The 14,691-nt window shown below is 39.4% G+C and overlaps 2 protein-coding genes across 4 annotated transcripts; one reads left to right on the top strand and one right to left on the bottom strand.

Annotated features, from left to right (window-relative positions):
• Positions 1 to 2,610: 2,610 nt before the first annotated feature.
• LOC105286499 (solute carrier organic anion transporter family member 2A1) lies at positions 2,611 to 8,353 on the top strand. 3 transcript variants are annotated; one of them, XM_011351511.3, is made up of 8 exons: positions 2,611 to 2,816; positions 3,165 to 3,894; positions 4,368 to 4,477; positions 5,027 to 5,469; positions 5,643 to 6,318; positions 6,686 to 7,070; positions 7,317 to 7,418; positions 7,496 to 8,353. In XM_011351511.3, exons 2-8 carry the CDS (start codon positions 3,561 to 3,563, stop codon positions 7,615 to 7,617), a joined length of 2,172 nt encoding a protein of 723 aa, XP_011349813.1. In that variant the 5' UTR covers positions 2,611 to 2,816; positions 3,165 to 3,560; the 3' UTR covers positions 7,618 to 8,353. The 3 variants fall into 3 exon arrangements, with proteins under 3 accessions (XP_011349813.1, XP_011349793.1, XP_011349804.1); XM_011351491.3 differs by having other exon boundaries at positions 3,087 to 3,894; XM_011351502.3 differs by having other exon boundaries at positions 2,611 to 2,843; positions 3,087 to 3,894.
• On the bottom strand, positions 8,307 to 13,937 carry LOC105286491 (solute carrier organic anion transporter family member 1A5). The gene is made up of 10 exons (XM_011351479.3): positions 13,731 to 13,937; positions 13,031 to 13,318; positions 12,493 to 12,702; positions 12,156 to 12,414; positions 11,879 to 12,020; positions 11,404 to 11,698; positions 10,916 to 11,105; positions 10,465 to 10,723; positions 9,911 to 10,340; positions 8,307 to 9,808 (listed from the first exon to the last, which is right to left on the bottom strand). Exons 2-10 carry the CDS (start codon positions 13,296 to 13,298, stop codon positions 8,853 to 8,855), a joined length of 3,009 nt encoding a protein of 1,002 aa, XP_011349781.2. The 5' UTR covers positions 13,299 to 13,318; positions 13,731 to 13,937; the 3' UTR covers positions 8,307 to 8,852.
• Positions 13,938 to 14,691: the final 754 nt, after the last annotated feature.

The raw sequence follows: 14,691 nt of genomic DNA, 5'->3' as shown, positions 1-14,691 counted from the left end.
CGATTCTCCTGTAGTAGAAGACTCCTGAAGAGATGGCAGTCTCTCAGATATGAACGTTTCAGGTCGCGTAAATATCTCGTCGAGAATCGTGCAAATACGAAGTTTATAAATCATAGTGTATTCCAGACTTTTTTTCGAAATGAGAGACTGGTTCGTGATTTTAAATCTGGTCATGCATGTCGTAATGCACGGGATGTCATAAATTTGGTAACTATAAAACACAAAGTAACACGAGAACCTAGGTTCTGTGTGTTACTTTTCGCTCAAACAATACGGTGTCGGTTGCGTTATATTGACAGAAACGTTCTTAAAAACCGGAAATTTTCATGACGAGCGAGATATGTTTGCTAATCCAATCGTAACGGAGACTCTATTTCATAATCGTATAAAGAAGATATGAGTAATTGATGTAATAGTTTGTAACGAATCCAGCTTGTGCGTGCACGACTACGAACTATTCAATGAGGAGAAGAAAGTAATATGAATCTTTCATAGCAGTTATTTTTAATGCGGTGGCAAATTGCTATCTGTTGTTTTTGTGAAATTTTATTTGCGTGCATCAAATAAAAGATCGAAGATTCCGAGAATTTTAAACATCATAAATACACGCTCCGTATATTTCGCATATATTTATGATAGTCTTATCGTAGGTGTAAAGTTTCATTCGTCTCGCCAGATTTGTGAGCAAACAGATGCCGTCAGGTAGACATTTCTTGTAAATCATGATGAAGATCGTCCCATACAATTCAATCATGTTTAATCCAGTATTAATTAACCGACAATTAAAAAAGATTGAATTATAATAAAAGAATTATATGTACATACATATTAATTTTCAAAATTTTTTCAAAGGTTTTTCAGGTTTGTAAATATTTTAATTACTTTTCTTTACGTAACTTTTTGACTACATTTGCTATTATAAACATACAGAAGTTAGTCATACAGAACGTATACAGATATAGTCATGATAAGAAAATTTGTATCATCACTTTGGGACCTCACTCTTCTTAATCGTTCGTGTACAAGATGATAGATGATAGCTAATTATTTATTTAAGATTTTGATAAGACTTTGAACAATAAGATGTCTCCAAGCGCTGATATCTCCTGGAACTCACCGTGACACAATCGTACCATGTTTAGGACGAACGAATAGCATTAGGTACAACAAATGGAGAAACTAAACGATGAAATTAAACGCTTTTTCATACTTAAAATTCAAAATTCCTCAATTACAATAATTCATCATTTTTCCATCATTTAATTTGATAGTAGCGATTGGCACGGTCGTAAATCCAACAACGCGACCCTGACGTGGCGCTTGCGGGGAACCAGTCCGTTTCGCGAGCATAAAAATTAAGCTTCAGCAATTACCCATCAGCTATTAGCGACATAGCTGTTTGATGTGTGCAATGCGCGGGAATAGACGGAAGAGTTTACCGAGTGTCCATGTGTGCGCGCGTGTGTACATCACGTCGACTCTATTAAATCATAATGGGTCCACAATGTGAGCCTCTGCGCGCGGAGGTTGACTAGAAACGAGCTTAGACAACACCGTACCGAAAGCCAAGACCTCGTGTACGTCGCCGTAGCCTCGTGTACGTCGCGAATAGTCTCAAGTAGGGATGCCCCGTTTCTTTGGGGGTCCATTGAGAACGGTTCTCGAAAGGCAGTTCCGAGCCAATGTGTTTCCCAATTCCGCGATCTTCGCAATATACCATCAAGAAATGATTTAGTCAGCATTTCTGTTCTAAGATGAAAATAATAATGTGCCCATATACGCGTAAAAATAATAAATAACAAAGTGTTTGGTAATTAACGATAGAACTGGAGAATGGATATTCCTGAAGAAGCAAATTGCAAGACTATTTTTGGCAATCAGTATTTTTCAGATAGATTGTACCCAGAAAATATGCCACGAAATAACTTGAAAATGATCCTTTGAGGAAAATTCGTTTCGCTTTACCGTAAACGCGGTGGATATGATTATTAATTCAATGATAATTCACGAGATACGTGGGATACTGGGAGAGAGACGTGAAATTGGGCTGTCAGATATTATGAGAATAGTAAATCACATGAGATGTACTTGATTTTACGACTTCGCCATCTGATATCCGAGACCCAATTTCGCAATAGCACGGGGCGCCGAGCATTTATCCCGTTGTTAATTGTTCCTTTTTTTTGTGTGTAGGAGTCAAGCACAGTACCCCTACTTCCCTATTTGGACGTCATTCGTGCAGGTGCATGTTATCAGACGGAGACAGATCGCACAAAAGACGTTCGCGGGGATGACGAGAGAGAAAGAGAGAAGATGGCTAGTTCCTAGAGGTAGAAGGAGGCATGAAAGAATCGAGATCGTCATCGAGGGGAAAAAGGAAAGGAGAGACAGCCAGAAAGAGAAAAAGAGAGAAAGAGAACGAGAGAGAAAGAGCGATGGGGGTGGGGGAATGGGCTGATCGAGAGACAGAATTTACCCGCTTGATAACGACACGGTGGACCGTGGATAAAGCACCGTGTGAGATATGTGCAAGAGATCCATCATCGTGGATCTCTCTCTCTTGCGGGGGCAGAAGGTGGGGATTCACGGTGGGCATAGAACACGGTCTGCTCTCTATTGCGCTTAGGCATCTCAGTCGCGGAAGAATAACGCTCGTTTTCGGACGCAAATCTATCTTTCGTGCGGAACATTGCGCCGAATTGCGCTCGCAGAACGATCGGTAATCGGTCCTTTTTAAAAGAGAGCTCCGCCGCCTCACATCGATTCTCCGCGTCGTCATTCGAATTAAAGGGAGGTCTGACCCGTATCAGCACTAGGTGGGCCGCTCGCCGTGAATTTTTCGCGTTAGTTATATCTCACGATAACGTTCATTATTATTTCTCACGAGTTAATAATTATAATTTGTTTTTATATATGTGACATGAATATACAGGTTTCTAGCATTAATTAATGCTTTTATGTAGCATACAATTTTTCTTGCAACACTTATCATTCAATGAAGTGTTTTTACGTTCCGTGTACTTGAAAGATTAGCTATTTTTGCAGTAAAGTCGTTTAAATATTATTATTCCGCTATCGCTTCACAGCACTCGCAGTCTGATAATACCGTCTGGCGTTCAATCGGAGATTGCTGTACAAACATATTGTCTTCGGTCCAATTCAAGGCTCAATTCTTTCCATCGCCGTCATTGAGTGTCCTCGTAGCATAAATCGTCGGGCTCCGCGCACGGTGGCCGCATTCAACCCCCTGATCTCCAGGCGTAGGTGTTGCCCAGGTGCGATCGAGTCGAAACATGGAAAACACGTGACGCCGTAAACGATCGAGTGACAAGAACACGAGGAGCTGCAAAAGACGAAGAGCAGATTCCGCAAGTGAGTCGGGACCTGTTAGCCGAACGGAACGGAAGCGAAAAGCGATGCCAAGGACCGCGAGGACGACGGAGGCACATCGGAACCGCGCGACCCGCGATTGAGGTCACCGAGTCTGCATCGAAGTCGCTGGTGCTAGGCGCTTGCCAGTTGCGGCCGATCGTAGCCGACGGCTACGAGTCGAAGCGAGGATGAAGAACAATTCGAGCAACTCAAACCACGAGAAGAACGGGCCGGAGAACCTGAAGCTCCTGCAGGTGCCGACGACGCCGCCCGCAACGCCGTCAACCCCCACGACGCCGACCAGGGGCCTCGAGGACGTCTTCAAGGAGCTGCCGATCACCGACGATACGTCGTGCGGTATATGGTGCTTCCGCGGTCCGATCTTGCAGAAGTTCGCCAACAAGAAGGCGTATGTGTTTCTGTATGGTGTTCTTGGTTGCATATTCTCCGCCAGTTATGCCTACTTTAACGGTACCATCACCACTATTGAGAAGAGATTCAAGATACCATCGAAAACGACGGGTACGTGGAGTTTTATTCTTCATAAATACTTAGATATGTATTATTATTATATGTAACAATTTTGGACTATGTTTGAAAAATTACAAAATTTTATTTTACCCATTACATTTATAAATCGAATTTTCTATGAGAAATGAAAATGTGAAATAGAAATTCTATAAAATCGTATTTCCTCTCGATATATTAATATAGTTGGCTTATTTGATAATATTATATCTTGATATCTTACTTCTTTCATGTTTTTGGAATTTCTATCAACAATTTGAAACAATATAGAGTTAAATCGAAGATTGAAATTCTTATTAAAAGTAGTACAGAGAATGCAGAATTAATCTAATAGCACATGTGATAGTGACACGTGGACGCAATTATGTGAATCACTAGATCACAATTCGCATCTCGTGATATACTTGAAAAGTTTGCTCGTAATCGTGTCATACCCACTGAACACGTACGCGCTTCTTCTCCCGCAGGTCTCATCACAGTGGGTAACGACATCTCGCAGCTTTTCGTGTCCATCGTTCTGTCGTATTACGCAGGAAGGGGTCACAGGCCTCGATGGATCGCCTTCGGTATTTACACCGTAAGTTTTACTGCGCGAGTACGATATCCCCGGATATCGAGATCTGCGATTTAATGCGGCGTATGGCATAATATTCGCGCCACACTTCCCTTGTTGCGTAGGCAAGAAACGAAATCAGCTGTCGGCACACGCCCCGAGAGACGAGCCGGTAGACGTCATACCTCACCGATTGGTCGGTTCTTAATTAAATTAGGAAGCGTTGGAATCGTAGCTACGCTCATTCATGCCTCTTACCATCGTGCTCTCGTCGTCGTGTGCTTAGCTAAGCGCTTCATTCTCTGAAGGAGCTTGCGGACTGCTCGAGTCTCTGCATGTCGAATTGATGGCTGATCGTATTGCGATCGTCCTGCAATTTATGCGAAATATGATAAAACGTATTTATTATTATGTTTTAAAAATTGATGATATATAAAAATAAGGAGAATAAAGTTAGCGATCGATTTAACTATTTAGACGTAGACCGCGAGACTTTCTTCAAACTTCGCAATTTAATCGTGAATTATTCTTGAACATTACTAATTACTAAAATAATATTTTATCTTTTGACAGGTTGTACTTTTCTGCTGTCTAACGATGTTACCGCACTTCCTCTACGGACCTGGCGAGGATGCGCTGTCACTGACCAAAGAATACGGGGCGAAATCCCAAACTATGCAAAACATGAGCATCCTTTCTGAAAGACATCGAAAGTTTCTCTGCTTGAGTAAAGAAAATCGTGGGAGGGACTGTGAGACCGAGGATGGAAATTTCGCGCCGCAGGTGCTTCTTTTCGTAGCCCAGCTCGTGTCTGGAATGGGTGGCTCGCTTTATTACACCCTCGGAGTATCGTATATGGATGATAATATACAGAAGTCGAAAACGCCAGCATTGATCAGTTTTTCGTACTTCCTGAGGATGCTGGGGCCCGCCATCGGTTACGGGCTGGCCTCGTTCTCCTTGAAGTTCTACATCAGCCCGACTCTTACTCCCACTATCACGATGCAAGATCCGAGGTATGTAGCATCGACACAAGAGAATTATTAAATGGAATCATTGGATTCCATTTAATCACAAATGTAATTGAATAATCGATTATTTATTATCAAAATATGTTTACGCGCTAAATTGCATTGGAAGAAGTTACATTGCTTATGCATTTGATTAACTTGATAATTTCGATTTTCAGGTGGTTGGGTGCCTGGTGGCTGGGCTGGATCATTCTGGCCATTCTTCTTTTCATATTCGCGAGCGTGATCGCCCTCTTTCCGAAAACCTTGCCGAGAGCGGCCGCTCGCAAAGTCCTGGCCCTGGAACGTAACAGATCAGCCGCCAGCATCAAGGGCGAGCAAGAATCGGAGCTACCGGCATCGATCGCTGACATGTTGAGTACGTTTAAACGCTTGCTGACGAACACGACTTTGATGTGCAACAGTCTAGCAAACGTCTTCTACTTTATGGGCTACATGCCGTATTGGATCTTCATGCCGAAGTACATCGAGACCCAGTACAAACAGTCGGCATCAGTCTCGTCGTTGATCACCGGCACGGTCGGCTTAGTGTTTAGTGCCTTTGGAATTTTGTTATCCGGCTTAGTCATCTCGAAGTACAGACCGAAAGCGAGGCATCTGGCAGCGTGGAACGTCATGATCGGCATCATATCGGTCCTGGGAATGATCTCTTACGCTTTCCTCGGTTGTTCGGCAAACGATAACCAGATAGCGATACAGCCGAACGGCGTTCTAAAGACGCAGCTACCCTGCAACGAGCAGTGCCATTGCGACTACGTCACGTATAATCCCGTGTGCTCCGAGCAGGGGCAAACATTCATATCCGCGTGTCACGCTGGTTGCCGCGGCATGCAGGTTTGATATCACCTCGCGTTGGAGAAAATCTAGCCTTGGTGGAAAAATCAGCTGCATTATGATATTTTCGAAAGGGAATTTTTGCTATGTAATCTTTTTAGACAATTTTTTTTCAAAAGAGAGACAATTGATAAAAGTAGTTAAAATAACTTTTATAATTCATTCCTTTATTTTAGAAGACTTCGAAGAAAAACAAATATTATCATATATCACGTTTATTGATTAGATATGTACTAACGCAATCAGATTCAAATTATTAGCACATTAAATCATCACGAAAGGCAGGGTTTTCGATGAGAAATACTTTTGTATAATATTATTATCACAGATTTTCATAGAATATGAAACTTACTTGTGTCTTTCTTAGCTTTTTGATAATGGCAGCGAGATTTATACGGACTGCAGTTGCGTGAAGCCGAAGTTGGCCCGCTTCTTGGCACATCCATTTACCAATATCACTTTACCAACTTTTTCTACCGATCTACCATCGGAAACGACCGAACCAACCATGGAAATTCTGGGTACATCTATTCCGGGTTCGTGCCCTGTTGACTGTATGCAGAAGTTCTACATCTTCCTGGCAGTGGTGTGCTTTTTGAAATTTAGCGGCGCAACCGGAAGAGCGTCCAACTTTTTAGTTTCCGTAAGATGCGTCGAGGAGAAGGACAAAACGGTTGCCATGGGCTTCGGATTAACGATAATGAGTCTCTTCGCTTTTATACCGTCCCCCATTCTGTTTGGATTCATATTAGGTCAGTGATAAGACTTATTTGTACTCACGCGCGTTAGTAACAACGGAATCGACAAGATTCAATCAATTACTCACTATGTCATCACGTAACAAATGAAAATAAAACATCAAATATTTTTATCTTTTTCGGTAACGTGATCTGTTGTTCTGCTTGCTGAAATTATTATCAGAGCCATTTACTGCGCACGCATATTGTTAACTACACATTCTTGCTTTTCGCTCTTGATCGATATTTTATCTTTTGCAGACAAGACCTGTCTTGTGTGGGGCAAAACGTGCTCGGGCACGGGAAATTGCTGGCTGTACAACGGCGAGGCGCTGAGGTACTTGATGAACTTCACCGCGGCCAGTGAGTACATCCCAGAGAGAACAATTCTATTCAAAAATCTCTTTTTCATGAGTCACAACGATCTTCATCTATTTCAGGTTTCGTAACAATTGGTACGTTATTTGACGTGGGTGTTTGGTATTTCGTCAAAGACGTCAAGATTTTCGACGAGGAGATCGAATTGCAAGATATAGCTGAGGAGCCCGGCGAGACTCTTTGAGAAGTGATTATCGATGACGATCAATATCCCTTCCTCTCGGAACGTGCGTTACGCGAGAGGAAACTTTGAGGATCTTTAGAAAAGATCGAAGAATGCGAAGCGAGCGGGAACCGACAAATAAAGACTTTACAAGTACCTTAAGCACCTCCTTAGATATTTAAAGCTCATAGATAAACCCGACTGTTGGTAGGTCATTCATGGTATTTGCAAGAGAAGGAATCTTTTACCTTCCATTTCCTGCGATTAATTAGTTTTATTTTATTTACGGCAAACGCTGTAACGAATAAAGCCATAATTCGTTGTACGGTATAAATATACGCTTTATCGTTTAAACTTACGTTTAAATGAAATATGGCGAATCTTAAATACCAATCATGTAAAATAAAGTACATGTAAAGTGTACGTATATTCCGTATACAGTGTCAATCGCTGTCAATCATGAAACAGTGATTCATATTAAAATGAATCATTTATAAAGTCAAGTAATTGTACATATTGTGGTTATATTTCGAATTACTAACTGAGTAAGGAATTGTAACTTATCTACTCATAATATAGGTACATATAAATCTATTCGCTGTATTCAAATTATCTTCATTTGAAATCTTTGTTTCTCAAGGCATTATTTAAGAAGAATTTGTTAATAAAAATCATTCTTAGCGGATAAGTAGACGAAATAATACACAAAATTAATATAGAATACATTTTAATTGCATAATAAATATCAAAAAAATAATTACATCGTATGCGATGGATCTCAGTATATACACACTTTTCGTCATTTTACAAAGAACATTTATATATGCATATAGAAAAGCATAACCAGGGAATACGAGAAATCTGGAAAAGTTCTAAATGAATTTTAGAAAATGAAATTTACAAAGTTAGGAAAATTCAGAAATGAAAGTAAACTGTATCAGTCGTAAGTTATCAGTTCTGCAGACATTATTTAAAATTACCTTAAAATTACGATACTTAATAATTCATGAAAGAGTATGTATAACATGCACAATTTAGATTTCATCAACTTATGTCAGACATTCTTTGAACAGGTAACAGAAAGATAATATTACGCTTTTATAGTTGAAATTGTTAAAATTTCTTATCACTGATAGATATAAATATGATAGCGCGTTTAATTGTACCAATGGAATATTCATTCCTCCTAAATATTCATGAAACCGCGGGTCACGTATGCGACGCGCATTGTCTGTTACGTAACAGCTACCGTAAAATCAAAGGTCAGTTTGATGCGTTGGTTTGCTTTCTTTGACGACATTCTTCGGACTGTGAGTCGCGCTTCTTTCCGAACGCAAGTTCGCACTCTTGTCTTGCACGTCGGGTAAGCTGTCAATTGCTGAAGCGGACTGTCCTCGTAACGACGACCTGCCAGGAACCATAGCCACCAGTGGTATACCCATCTTGCTTTCCGATCGGTTCCTCGTACCTTCTGCCGACTTCACCGACAACTGATCTTCGTCCAAAGTTTCCTGGCTGGCATTCTGCTCGTACCGATCGATTAGCGACTTCACGTCCTTCAAGTGCACCGTGTTAGTATCGCTCTTCTCGTCCGGAAACGGGTCCACTATTGGTATGCCAACTTCGTTGAAGTCGCCCTGTTTAGGTGCATCGCTCTCTTGACCCCTCTTCGAGAATTCGAAGCTGCTTGTCTTCGAGGAGCCATCCTGGAAGCCAGGATTCTGGAACCTGTAATTACTGGCCTTCCGTGCATCCTCGTAATGATCGGGATTTGGGAAATGGCGTTTTATGGAGGAGGTCTTGGACGAGAGGTGATCGTCATCGTTGGAGGTTTGATCATAATCCTTGCTCGGCACGCGTTTTCTCGATCTAGGCCCGGCATTACTGAGATCACTTTCGACATCGGAGTCCAGTTCCAACGGCGTGTAAGCGACCTGTGGACTCGACCGTCTCCTGCTCTCGTCGCTCGAACTATCAAGCTCGTCCTCAGAATCAGGATTTTGGATCACCGATTGCGAATTGCGATTCGCTGGAGGATGCGGACTTGCCCGACGATCACCTGGGCCTAGAGGGCCATGTCTCAAAGGTACGCTCTTTTGATTGCTCTCTTCTTCCTTCCGCGGATTTTCCTCCACTGTCATAGTTTCCGGCGGTGTTCTTGATTCCGGCTCGATGACCACCTCTACTTGCGTCGTTGTGTTATCTGTATTATCTGTAAATATTACCATAACATTTATTAAATGTAAATTTCAAGTCTAGCTGTGATTTGATAATTGTTATATTTCGTTCTTTTTTTAATAAGAGAAATATTTACTATTCTCAACTGGCATTAATTCTTCTAGCTCGGCTGTCGCCGTTGTTTGCTCCACATCTTTCACTGCGTCTTTTTGGTCTTTATCTTCGACTTCCTTGTATAGCTGTAAATTTTTGCAGAAGAACCAAACGACAATCTTTAGCAGAAGAGACAGCAACAAGAACGTTATTGTCAAATAGCACAGGTACTCTCCGAATTTTTGGCCATTGTGCAAATGGCATATTGCTTTTTGATTGCCCCAGTATTGACACGTCTTATGTGAAATCAATTCATAAAAAATTCTGCCGGGACCATAGACAAAAATTGCGATCCACATCATCCAGAAACCTATGCTGATAGCTTTGTCTTGTTTGTAGACGGATCTTATATTGATCAACAGATCTCCTATAAAAGTGGAAGCGAATAGAGCATAAACCAATGAAGTCGCGAACTGAAAGAGAAAAAGAAGAGATTACTGCATAATTGAGATTAATTTGGATACTTTGTTAATTGAAGGAAATTAACAAAATAATTTAATAAGTAGAACAATAGAATAGAGTTTGAACAGAATTCACCTCAAAAATCATCCAGCCGGTCTGACATTTAATTGAATTACACGGGCCGTCTTTTGCTTGGTCATTACTCCATCCTTTCATCTCTTCCACGCAGCTGCAACCGCTATAAATCTTCACGTTGTCAACGTAAATAATTGTGGTGCAGCCGGCATAACAAGGATTATAGTACGTGAATGTACCCGAGCTTTCGCAAATTGGACGGAAATCGGCGTCCTTTGAGCAACGACAATCTTTGTTGCAATATTTCAATAATCCATTGCTGCGAAAACGTGATTTGATAAGTACGGATTTTTTTATTTCTTCATAATTTGCAATTTTAATTATCAAATTTATATATAATAAAATATTACAGGACAAAATGCGGCATTCCGTCTCCGCAATTTTTTACTATGTATTATTGTTAATATTCAGTAATAAATTTATCTGATTTCTAAACGATCGATGTACTTACGAGCCTTTCTCCATACCGACGATAGGCAGTTTGTCGCAACTTACGAAGATTAGTGAGATGATAATCACTAGTATCAAAGAGACAACGATAAGGCTATATCCAATAATAAATCTTGGTCGTGGTTTGCTCTTGGCCAACACTAAACCACTGATGATTATGATCAGACCAACTAGAAGGGGTCTCGTGATATCTGGAATCAAAGTATTACGTATTTCTATAATGTACACCATAAAAATAATTTTCAATAATCATTTCCATATGTATGTAGTTGATATTATATTTTAGATATTTATGTTTAAATCACAAATGTTGAATAGAATAAGAATAATTTCTATTTATTCTCTTTCTTCATATTTCTTAAATTTTATAAGCAGACTTTATATTTAAAAAAGTAATTTTATAATACCATATTATTTTAAATATAAAGTCTTATTTAAATGATTTATTTCTTTTATTTATATGCATATAAAAGCATCAATTAATCTTACTAGTGACCAGTCTGGACGGTAGGGGATCGCTAAATCCAAGAAGCATTCCTGTCGGCTTGGGCATATGAAATCTGGATTCCAAAAATGTGTTCTCGTATATCATGAAGTTCACAAGTGCCGTAGCACAGAGTACTGTCGCCAAAATATTGCACATCAGAACCTTGTTAGTCATCAACCTGCAGAGTGATGGCCAGAAATCGGGGCTACCAGCCTTCAAATTGGTTTTTCGATGAGGTGCTCGGTTGTACAAGCCTGTGACGCCATCGAGAAGCGAGGCTGCAGCTTGTTCAACAACCTAAAAGTGAGTAAATCTAATTAAAAAAACTTTGCAAAACGCTTTTTGGAGGGAGACATGTGTACATAATAAATATATAACTATGATATTAATAATACGATAAATTAATTTAGTAGTAATTTTTGGGTTTTAAAATTTCAGCTGCAGCTCAAATTAGTTAAAAAAATCGCTGTGCTATACCTCTGAGGGCAGTCTCCTAGGAAACCACGAGAATAGCAAGCCAGGTACTACCAATAAGACAGAAAGAATTGGAAATCCAAGCCACCACGCTCCGATTTGATCTTGATATGAATCTATATAATTGAAATTTTCCGCGTCTATCCTGGACAAACCGATAAGTTATTATTTATAATATTTCTAAGTATACATTTTGTAATACAGATTTAACGTTAAATGTTAAAAATGTAATAATGAAAATTATTTGACATTGAAGTCATATATGTGCTAAAGTATTCACCGAAGGCATCCCCAGCCCAAGAAGAATCCAAAGAGCATCCCGATGATTTTTGCGGCAATGATTATACCCATAAACGCGGTTACATGTTTCTGTTTGGTATTGTCATCCAAATAAGAAATTCCCAGAGCATAGTATGCGATATTTCCTATTCCAGAAATGATCAGCACTATAATCAGGACGATCATAGTAGAGTAGCAAGGCTCGCCTTCTTCCACTATGATTTTGGATATTCCGCGAGTGCATAGTTCTGGACTGTCATCTGTCAAATTCAAGATGCATTTTCAAAATTGCTTTCTGCTCGCTTGCGAATCGAATGCTAATTCTCCTGCACATTCACCTGCATATAATGACATGTGAGTAGCGTTCGGCGTCTCCTCAATTACACGAGTGCGATGCGTTAAATGAGGTATTATCATAATGAAGTATGAGACACTTTGTAAAAGTATTAAAGCTCCTATCCATGCAGCTCTGTGTATCCTGTCGCCCCAATACGCCACCGCTAATCCAAAGATGAAAGGTGTTAACTCTGCCACAACAAGAATCCAATCTGCAAAAATACGTTCATTAGAGAATGATAAATCTTATCATTTTTTTTGCACTTAAAGTTTGTACAAATAATTTCACGTAACAGGTTAAATAGATTTCGAAATATTTCAAACTTTCAGAAATATAAGTAATTAAAATGAAATAAAGTTGCTAATACCAAATTTCACAGTTGAAATAAATAACATTGAGGTAATAGAAGAAATAGAAAAGTCAAGTATTTTTAAGTAGATTGTATTTTTAATTAATCTTAAAATCGAAAGAGTGTCACGATATTTTATATATATTCTTTCAATAAAACAGTTTTGATTTATATCATTTATTATACGCACTCATCAAATAAGGATCGATTTGAAATCTCCTAGCTATTGTGGATCCTGTTACATAGAAATACGAGTGCGATGCAGCTTGCACCACACCGATCCAACAAATCAATCCCATGAAGAGTTCGCGCGTTGCATATTTCGCCAACTTTGGACACTGCATCTGCCCGCAACCGCAATCGATTGATTGATCAGGTATTGGATTGGCTGGTCCCGACAAATCTGCATCCATTTGCGATCTACTTCTCAGCACTTCAGAAAAATTCCTCACTGTCATTTTCTCGGAAAGATGCGCCCCTTAATTGCGAAAATAAAAATATGTTTAAAGTCTTATCTCACTTGAGCACGTGGTAAAAAACGCGGGTTTTCAGGAGTAATTGTCGTACATATGTCGCACATATATTTTGTTATATCTAAATGTTGTCTTTTCTTCTCTTTACTAAAGTTCAATTTATTATATATAATATCGAGCGAAGAAAAATTATGAGAGCGATACAATGTCCGATATTAGTCGGCTTATGTGTCATCGTGAGTCACTGCGTAACTGGAATCGCGGAAGTCGCGACAAGTAGTTGTACGTCAAACGCAGCTGTTTTTCTTTTTAACAAAAAAACTTTTTAACGAGCAGACAATTAAGTAATACATTCGTAATAAATATTTTCAAAATTAATATAAAAGCTGTGAAACCACTATACAAGCGCCTACTCACTACACGTTTACTCAGATTTGCTCCACCCTTGTGGATGCTGGTGATAAAAAGCGCCGTTCGCTATCTCGTCCTGTTAATATCCCACTGCAGAGGCACGTTCACATGGTGGCAACATTTCGCGTAAAATTTCACCCTTTGAAAAGATCGTTTTCCGCTTTTTTACTTCTATCGTTGTCGAGGCGAAGCGTATAGCGTTCAACGTGGTTGCACAGGCGCGGCACTACTCGACGACGAATACGCACGTTATCTTCTTACAGATATGCCGTCGAGATATCTTCCGATAAAGCGAGATTGTAACATGTACCACGATGGGGATAATGTTACCGACACCTATACGCTGAGGTGTGCGTCGATTTGATGGCGCTATTGGTACGAATGCAGAAAGGGTAATCACAGAGATCTTCTACACTTTATCTCTTAATATTTTTATTAATATTCGGATTAAAAACATCTGTCAATTATGACAAAGTTTACCCTGACATGTGCTTTAAACAATCATTTTAATCCATTTCAAGATTAGCTTATTAAAGCCGATTTTTTTCAAACAGATCGAGTTTGCAAATTCAATGAAAATGTATGTCCCATTATTATTAAAACAATTTAATTAATAGACAGTAAAACATTTTAATTAAGATTTTGTAAAGTTTGTAAAATTCATGTATAAATTTGTACATATATTTTTATATCCTTATGTACTTTATGGTTTTACTTGTAACATAACTTTGTTCTTAATCGGATACTAATTAAATTAAAAATTTATTTCATAACGAGTGTTGAATAATTAGCTAATTTAATAATTAATAAGGTAAAAAATCCGGAGTGTCTATACATCGTGTACATATACGTAAGTGTAATCTAACACTTTAATTATATTATGTTATAGATATATGCGCACACAACTATCGAATGATTCGTAAATACGTGAAATCCCATCTTACAACTCAATCAGGTGATTTTTACC

This window comes from Ooceraea biroi, chromosome 14 (genome assembly GCF_003672135.1).
Source record: "Ooceraea biroi isolate clonal line C1 chromosome 14, Obir_v5.4, whole genome shotgun sequence".
NCBI classification, from domain to species: Eukaryota; Metazoa; Arthropoda; class Insecta; order Hymenoptera; family Formicidae; genus Ooceraea; species Ooceraea biroi.
The sequence above is the reverse complement of the archived record's forward strand: the minus strand, read 5'-3'. Positions and strand labels throughout refer to the sequence as shown.

Coding starts and splice junctions, on each gene's coding strand:
- LOC105286499 (XM_011351511.3), top strand. CDS start 3,561: ATGAAGAACAATTCGAGCAACTCAAACCACGAGAAGAACGGGCCGGAG. Junction 6,319..6,685: donor CTGGTTGCCGCGGCATGCAG/GTTTGATATCAC, acceptor TGTCTTTCTTAG/CTTTTTGATAATGGCAGCGA. Junction 7,419..7,495: donor GATGAACTTCACCGCGGCCA/GTGAGTACATCC, acceptor CATCTATTTCAG/GTTTCGTAACAATTGGTACG.
- LOC105286491 (XM_011351479.3), bottom strand. CDS start 13,298: ATGACAGTGAGGAATTTTTCTGAAGTGCTGAGAAGTAGATCGCAAATG. Junction 10,341..10,464: donor CCGGCTGGATGATTTTTGAG/GTGAATTCTGTT, acceptor TTTCTCTTTCAG/TTCGCGACTTCATTGGTTTA. Junction 9,809..9,910: donor ATTAATGCCAGTTGAGAATA/GTAAATATTTCT, acceptor TAATATTTACAG/ATAATACAGATAACACAACG.